This window comes from Cryptomeria japonica, chromosome 7 (assembly GCF_030272615.1).
Source record: "Cryptomeria japonica chromosome 7, Sugi_1.0, whole genome shotgun sequence".
NCBI classification, from domain to species: Eukaryota; Viridiplantae; Streptophyta; class Pinopsida; order Cupressales; family Cupressaceae; genus Cryptomeria; species Cryptomeria japonica.
The window spans coordinates 145,259,415-145,268,466 of NC_081411.1; the positions used below are offsets into that span (position 1 = coordinate 145,259,415).

The 9,052-nt window shown below is 38.2% G+C and overlaps 1 protein-coding gene across 2 annotated transcripts; it reads right to left on the reverse strand.

Annotated features, from left to right (window-relative positions):
* Window positions 1-332: 332 nt before the first annotated feature.
* Window positions 333-8,739, reverse strand: LOC131038022 (uncharacterized). 2 transcript variants are annotated; one of them, XM_059209200.1, is made up of 3 exons: window positions 4,737-8,739; window positions 2,686-3,385; window positions 333-2,637 (listed from the first exon to the last, which is right to left on the reverse strand). In XM_059209200.1, exons 1-3 carry the CDS (start codon window positions 8,655-8,657, stop codon window positions 524-526), a joined length of 6,735 nt encoding a protein of 2,244 aa, XP_059065183.1. In that variant the 5' UTR covers window positions 8,658-8,739; the 3' UTR covers window positions 333-523. The 2 variants fall into 2 exon arrangements, with proteins under 2 accessions (XP_059065183.1, XP_057826270.2); XM_057970287.2 differs by having other exon boundaries at window positions 333-3,385.
* Window positions 8,740-9,052: the final 313 nt, after the last annotated feature.

Below are 9,052 nucleotides of genomic sequence, written 5' to 3' on the forward strand. Positions count from 1 at the left end.
AGAACTTTTTATTTAGGAAAAATGTAAACCTTTGAAAGTTTTGAATGTTTGTTATGTTGTAGAAATAAAAGGATTATTTGGGTTTCCTTTTCACTTGGTCAAATGTTTACTTAGCCTACTAGATCAAGGAGAAATAATAAAATTCATCAAAATAATAATGATAATAGAATGCAATTTTCCAAACTGTTAAAGTTTTTGTTTGTTTTTTTCTAAAATTTCTTTTGCTATATTAAGAATAATAGAAATTTTATGATAAATAAATCAAAATAATATAAACATTACAAAACATTGAATGCTGAAACAATAAAAAATTTGTAGTACAATTAAAGCGATAATTTATCAACTGATTGAAAATATAGCATTCTACTGCTCTACATAAAAATGGATTAATGGAAACATACGCAACCTTCAAAGCCCAAGGCTTACACAACTACTCTTCTGAAGCACCGAGGGTGCACACTTTAAATAGTGGAGGTTGGCAAAATATCATAGTTCAAAACATATTGACCAAAGCAAAGCAAAATTAAATGGATGATTTCGTAGGTGGTACTGCCTGCATCAAGTCTACAACTGGGGATTTGAGACTACTGGCCAGATTCTCAAAGGTACGGGCCAACTGAATCTCATCATATGCTCTGTGAAACTTTCCGCCTCCTTTCTTTGCCATTTCAATCAGGATGCCCTCTGTTGGATCCACTCCAAACATAACAGTGTGAAGTGTCATTCTAGGCTCCTGTCTTTTCATTCTGTCCACACAATATAGGGGATCCACTCCACCCCAGTTTCCTCCATCGCTAAGGAAGATGACAACTGGTATTTTCATCTTCACAGACTGGTGTCGAGCTGCTTTCGTTAATATATTCTCTGCAGCATCCAACCCTGTTGAGTAGGCAGTTCCTCCACAAGCATAAAAATGGAGGAGGAGATCGACAACATATTCTTTCATGTCTTCCATCTCTACAGCTACATCTGCGATATCGTCAAACAGAACCACAGATACAGAATCACCAGAAATTGTTCCAAGGCGGACTTTCATGAATCTCACAATAACCTCATATACGCATCCAAGCCTACAGTTATGGTTGCTAAACTTTGCCATAGTGGGTATCATGTCCCAGAAGCCCATCGAACCCGATCTGTCAATGATAAATATTACATGGTGAAGGGGATTCTTATAATGATAACAAGGAAAATGATGGCCATCATCAGTTATATACCCTCCCAAGCTCACATTCTGTCCACTTCTCTCGATTGGTGGGTGCCACAGTTTTTCAGTGCAATATATTTTATCAAAACTACCGGACTTTGTATCATGCTCCACAGATTTACAATAGTGATTACAGCGGTCAAACCCTTTCCTCTCTTCGTCCGTGCAAGGATCAACAAACCTAACATATTGCCAGAATGTATCATGAGTCATCTCATCTTTTGGAACATCCTCCTCAGGTCCATATTTCACAGTTTCGTGTCTTGAACCATCATAGAGGTTGCCGGTGCATTTGCTGGAGCCCGGACATGGAACCAGATGGATATGCCCTCGACCCTGTTTCTTGCAAAACATGTTACACATTTCTGCTATACCTTTCTCTCCCCTTTTATACTTGCGATCTATAATGTCAATATCTTCTTCCTCCGAAACGAATCTCACATTTCTCATATTGCCATGCACTGTATCGTGCAAGCCTGAGTGATTTATTGGGTGGTGGCAAAAGTATCCACAAGATTGGCATCTGGTGAGACAAAAATGCACACAATTTTCCTGTCTTGTGTGAACATGCTGACCTTCATGATTTCTTTTGTTGGGAGGAATGCGAATACAACAGCCTTTATTCAGGACGTCTTGTTGCGACACATTTTCATACTCGAAAGGTCCCCTCTGGCCCTGAAAAACTAGGGTTTGTTTGTCAACCTTGGTTTTAATTTCACAGTTTCCCAACTCACATTTTTCGGGACACTTATGGTCATTCCCACACAAATGCTCTGCATTTGGATCCAAGTCATGAAAATGATTTTCAGCTCCACATCTCATTTTGCACTCATTCATCGTGCATGTCCTTTGACAGTATCTCTCATTACACTGATGCCTTATATGGTTGGATTCAATCACCAAAGTACAGGGATTCTTGCAGCTTGGAAGAGAGCATTTTATCCCGCATATGTGCTGAGGAGAATTACACTTGTGCTGGCCGTGGTGCCCAACCCGGAGAGAACATTCCTTATTACAACTTGAAGACATCCCATATAAGTAACACCTCTCGCTGCAGGTATGGTTTCTTTCTTTGCAGTCGTGAGCTCCTTCATGCCCTGCCAGATCCTTGCATGAGATTAAGATGTCCCCATCTCGAGCACAATGACTGCAAGTTTCTGTACACAAGTGACTCCCCATACAATCATGGTGGTCATCATGGCCCTTCTCTATCACACAGCTCCAAAAGCAAAGATAACATTTGTATCCACAAACTGATAGGCCTTGCTTTGTTTCGCCAAGAACTACGTTGGCCTCTAGCTGCAACCTTTGCACCTCATCACTATCACAAAAATCTGTGGTGTTTGACTTTATCCACTGTTGAACTCTGTGACACCTTCTGTCTACCAGCGCCTCCAGGAACTTCTGGAATAAAGAAAACCACTCGTCGCCTTTTCTACCATTCCTAAACTTCTGGAATAAAGAAAACCACTCGTCGCCTTTTCTACCATTCCTAGGTAAAATCATCTCCAGTTTTGACCTGATTTGAGATAAAACATCTGTAACAGTAACAAGAGTTGCCGATTCTTTCAACGGTGATAGACAGAGTCCCGAATCCTTTATGTTCCATGAAATATCCTGGACAGCAACAGGAAAATCAGGAATTTCTTCCTGTGTGTCGAAATTATGCAAGACCCTAATTTCTTCATTCCCATTTGTCCCAGGAAGAGATCCCATGTGTACCGCCGGTAGAAGATTTCTCTTCAGAATATTAATTGTTACTGCAACTCGTTTGTTGTCTATGGATGTCCAGTCTTTGATTGCAATTTGAGCTATGATTAGCTTCATATCCCTCAAGAAAGTGAATCCATTATCATAGCAATATTGGATTCTTTGTGTCACTGTCTCAGCTAGGTCTCTCAAGCTCTCTCTATAGTACTCAGATCTATTGTAAGGAGCCATAGCAGCAATCGTTACCTTTCCATCATACATTCTTAAAATGAAATTCTCTTGCTTGGTGCATATTTGAGAAATTTTCTCATAAAATTCCTGGATAAGATCTGCTACATCGGATGTGTCCACATCCTTGATGGCAATGTAAAATAGGCCTTTGAATAACATTTTGTCCTGCTTGAGTAAATTGATGCCACTCTGGAACCGGCTGAAAGCAGTTTCTGTCTCTTTATCTAAGTGAAAATCCTGTAATACATCAAATGAATTTTTGTAACTAAAGAAGAAGTTAAAAGTTGGAAACATTATATCAGATAGTTGAAAATCCCATGGTTTTGGTTGAGCCACCTTTCAAATTTAAGGTGATTGTGTATGTACTAGAATTTGGATCTACATCTTATAAAACTGAAAATTTGAGTCACTAATCAATGTTGGGTATTTAGTAGGAATTTAGAAACCCTCTTTTTAATGGGCTTTTTAAGATTTGATAAAAGTTTTCATAGTAGAGAATGGTGGGTCTAATTCAAAAAGTATTTTTGTCATATTATTTTTAAATTCATATTAATAGTTTTGTTGTTGTCAAATATTGTTAATAATTAAGGGTATTGAAATCTATTTGGATGCATTAGATACTTATTTGAAATAAATGTCAAAGTTCTTGAAGTGTATCTAAAATATTATTGTAATTATTTTTTCCATAAAATATTCTATTCATTAATTGTTATTTATTCATTTCTAAGGAAAATTCTTTTTTTCTTTCAATTTTGGAAGTCAAAACAAATGTTGTTTATCTATAAAATTTAACATTTACATTCAACCAAAGTACACTATGAGTTTACAATCAATGTAGTTGAAGGTCTTAATAGTTACAAAAGTCATAAAGTTTAAATCCCCATACATCATTATTATATGTATTATTGATGGTTATTTTTCATATCTCATTGTAATAAGTATATTTTCATGAAATTGATACTTTTGTTACAATTTTCATTACTCTAAGTCAATCTTGTGTTATTGTAGTGATCAACATTTCAAAATGTTCTAGTGATGTATTTAGATCTTACAATCTACTAGATTAAAGATGAGGAAAAATATCAATTGAGATTGGAAAAATTCCCATCACAAGTTATTTTTTTTCTCAAATATGGTTAATTGCATGAGAAGATCTAGAACTTCAAATTAACCTCCCTTTGCTTCAAGGTAGGCTATGTTGGCAATTGTGAACCAAAGATTTTGCAACCAAGATGATAAGCAATTTTGGTTGTCATAATGGTGAACATGATCCAATTTTTTTCGTAATCATGATTATAAGAAGCTTGGTGATGAGGATAGTGAAGTTGATTTTGGTAACAAATATATAATGATTTATTGTAGCTATTACAATTAATATGATTTGATAATGAAAATATGACAATTATTGAAAGATATGATAGGTGGTGGAAATATTTTGATACAAGACCAAAAAGAAAGAAATAAAAAAAACCAAAACATCCATAAGACGTTATTTATATTTTATGTTTCACATGGTTTGAGTTCTCCTATCCCCTCCATTTTAGGAAAAAGACTAGAAGGGTTTTGTTTTTGGAAGTGAATAACATACCTTTTTGTTGAATATTGTGATGTTACTGACAGCAGCATTAAGAACAGAGAGAAGCATATCTTCTTGTTCGCTTCTTTCAAAACTGCCCAGCCCCTCGAAATCTAATAGCACATACAAACAACTGCTTCCCCCGCTGCCATTTCCATCTTCTGCCGTTACAATGGTCATCCACACACCATCTGTGCATCTGCCACCTGCAACATCAAGAAGAGAACCTGACAGATGATTCAACAAATACGACTTTCCGCTACTTTGCTTTCCCATGGAGGATATGACCTTAATCTTGTCCTTCCAACTGCTAAGAACAGCATCATAGAACCCAAAGCGTATACAATCAGCAAGTGATACGCTGTCCTCGTAGCTAACATCAGGGGGTATTTGAAGTCCATCCTTTAGAGCTACCAATGCGTTGTTTTCTGCACGAGCTATTTGGACTGGAACAAGGCAAACGAGCTTGCGAACCCATGCTCCCATTTTCACTTGTGTCTCCTGCTCTGCAGCAGCTGAAATAGGACTAGTCTCTACATTATTCACTTCAAATTGAATCTCCATATTTGAAAAATCTTTGTCTTTCCCAGACTTAAGTTGTCTAACAAGTTCTTTTAAATATTTGATACATGCCTCACTGTTGTTTTGACCTGCTCTGCTCCTTTCGAGTACCACTTTGAATGTTATACGCTTCTTAGCATCAGGAAACAACTTAGGTGTTGTTCCAAACTTGTCAAAAATGTGATATATGTAACCCAAATATGGGCACCGCACAGCAATATCTGCTTCATCTTCATGAGCTTTAATCTCATTTACTGTTTGCAACTGAATAACATCCTTGGCTAAAGAAGTTTTCAGAACACGAGAAAAGATAAAACCAGGAGCATCTAGAGGACTATATAGGAGAAGCTGACTTTGTCGTCCAAAGCTTACAATTTTCACCGCAAGCTGTTCCAAATCAGATATACCATATTCTCTCTCATTTAAAGGGATTTTCTTCAAGTAGCTCATCGTATCACCCAAAACATAAATTTCAAGTATGTTTTCAAGACTTGCATGTTGTCTACCCTCAACATCAATATCTTCACCCTGACGTTTCAACTGTCTGAAGACGAGGAGGAAATCGCCGTCAACAGAAACACATGCTCTCAAACATTTCTGATCCAGAGGAAGAGAAATATGCCTGGCCTTCATCATCGGCTTTTCGTGGATTTCAACCACTCTTGCTCTGTTAGTGTCATCAACCAAGAGAAGCTCCATTTTCCCTGGAATTAAATGCATCCATACAATGATCTTGCTCCCTTGATATGATTCCAGATTGACCTCAACTCCAGTCCAATAGACCTTCCTAAATGACTCATCAAACTTATATATTAAAATCCTTGATTTGTCTTTTTCATAAAGAGCGATAGATCTCGTAGCTTCATCTGCAGCCAACAAATCGAATCCCCTCCTAAATGTATGAATAGGACGACCAATACTATTTATGTTGACACCAATCTTGGGACAACGGTACAAATACATGGAGGAATCTCTGAAACTCTGAATAAAAACCATCAGCTCTCGCGACTTCAGGACAACAACTTTAAATAATCTCTCATGCTGAGGATTAATGGATACTAACTCTACTGATTCTCCACATGTTGGGACAATTGGACGACTGGGGTTGCTGTTAAAATCAGATAAGTCTTTCTTCATTGGAGTAAGCTCACACGCTTTATAAACCATGGCGAACGGATGTTCCTCCACAATTGATACCTTCAACTTTAACTCCACTTGTTCTGTTTGCGAACTCCAGAAGTCCACAACTTGTATTAGGTTACGTGACTGACGTTGAATTACAACTTCTTCTACATACCTGGTAGCTAAGTTGTCCTCCTTTAACACTGACATCTTCTTCTTCAATTCTTGTATAAACTCATCCTCCGCTTCTTGGAGTCGACTGTTGGCCAAACTTCCCAAACGAGTCCACAATTCCTTTATATTTTCCTTAAACTTGAGTTCACTGTCCTTATAAGCATGACAACACACGGCTTTGAAAGTGTCACTAGATAAAAGGACTTCTAGATCGATTATGGACTGAGCAAAGTGGGCACTGCGGAACTTCTCAAACTGATCATGGATTTCGGGTGGCAGAATTTGTATGTTTTGGGTTGTCAAATGTTTTTCAATAAATGTTAAACCTAGACGCTGGTCAGAAGCTAACAAGAAAGCTGTGAAACCTATATTTCTTTCAATGCTTTTTAATTCAATAGGAACCATGTTTTCTACCCAATTACGGATGGCACAATAAGTGTCACTCTTATTGACAAGATGAACTTTCCCTTCAACTTCCCTTTTAATACCCGATTTAGCAGTAACAGGAAAGAATACAATTTTGACAATCTCACCTGACAATGGGAAGTCCTTCATGCCGTTTGTAGGTTGTAGAAACGTCGCCTTTCCTTTGATCTTTGTGGAGCAGCCACACTGACTGGAGCATTTTGCATCTACTTCCTGTCCATAAGAGATAAAAGGCGGCGTCTGCTTTGTTTGGTCCAAACTTTCAAAGATGATCACATGCTCACCGTCACTAGAAACGAACCTGATGTCGGATCCTAGCAGCAGCAGCCACTGATCTCCATGACAAACACTATCCTTGACTGCTAAAATAACTGGAAGCTCTCGTTGCAGTTGCTTAAATCTCTCGTCCTCAGAGGATGAATTTGACTCGTTTGCATGCACTAATTTCGACCCACTAGTCTCTCCACCCACAAAAAGGGGAACATGCGGACAGAATTCTGGAATGACGTTGAGAAAACGTCTCTCAAACTCCTGAAATTTGGCAACATTTTTCGCTGAGTCGCTCGTCCTAAGAGATTCCTTAAACTTAAAGTACTTCTCAAAATCTTGTGGCTGACTATTTTCAATCAGGTCTATGAATTGATTATCACTCAGTCTAGAGTAATCAACATTAGACACCGACGACCAGTTTCTATGCATATTGCCAAACCCAGAAGCCTTGACAGACACCTCTTCTGTTTTTGTAGACTTCCTTGCAGCTCTGGTTTCTGTTGTCAGGAAACAAAAGTAATGATATCCCTCGCAAAAGACTACTGTTCCATCATGATTATTGACAACTGGAACACTTCCACTCGGTTCTAATGAAGTTTTTTCACTGTTCGCTCCTCCCTCAATTCGTAGATTATAACCAGCCATGAGCTCCACATCATTCTCCGAGTTCTTCACGCCGGAGAATTGAATCCTTTTTGTGCGCTTAGTTTTTGAACCAGCTCGTGTTGCAGAAGCAGCCAGATTTGCAAACGGATAATTCCCTTCCACATAGACATATACGCTATCACATAGCTCAACTAGGTATCTGATAAAATTGCAAGACACATCTTTTCTAGAAGCCTGCTTCAATTGCTCACCTTCATGCCAGTAAAAAACTACTGCACAACTTACCTTATCAGGAAGACTGACGTACAATCCCGGCTCGAACAGTCTTCCTTCCATCTTCGCAAGAACGGAATCATCCACAAGACTTTCCTTGCGGAAAGTGTGTATGATCATGTTCTTATCTCCATAGAACCCGACCGCCGCTAAGCGTTGTTGATTGAGTGAATTGAAATTGATATGAACACGCGGGGGCTCACCTGAGGAAGCCGAGGCAGAAGAGGGGACAAGCTTATTACAGAGGCGTATAACTTCATCTTGTGGGAGCTGAATCTTTTCAACAAAGCTGTAATCTTGCATGTCAGGGACGATGCGCATCACCCTAAACAAATTAGGTGAAAGCGGTTGCACAAATGCCCTTTGAAAATGCAGTGGCAGAGTGTCGGCAGACGGAGGCATGGGGAACGTCTCCTCCTCTCCAGGGGAAGATCGCCTCTCTTTCATGGCATTGACAGTTTCTTCCATTCCTTTCATTTGGGTTGAAGCGAGATCCGACATAGAGAATTGGAAAATTAAAAGGAGATTACACAAAGGCACAGGAAAGTGCAAATTGTAGAAGAAAATTTCGGTATTGATTGTATTCGGGGAGAACTGGTCATACTTCAAATTTGGGCCAACGAGTTATTTATAATCCGGTTCATGGGCCTTGTGATACAAGACTCGAATAAAGGAAAGGCTGGAAAATACTACTCTTAATCAAGATTAACACGTTATTCGCTATAAAAAGAACAGAGTATATAAGAACAGAGCATATAATACGCAAAGAACACAGTATCTTTTAAATAGATATATTGTTTGCACATTTAACAGCCAATTTTGAAGTGAAATAAAATAACTCGTAAACAAATAAAAGAATTCTTAAATAAAATAATATAATATAATGTTTTAAATAA

Bases quoted from the DNA above. Each gene is read 5' to 3' on its own strand.
- LOC131038022 (XM_057970287.2), bottom strand. From the start codon at position 8,657: ATGTCGGATCTCGCTTCAACCCAAATGAAAGGAATGGAAGAAACTGTC. The intron at 3,386-4,736 runs GTATGTTATTCA...GATGTATTACAG, and splicing joins TCACAATATTCAACAAAAAG to GATTTTCACTTAGATAAAGA.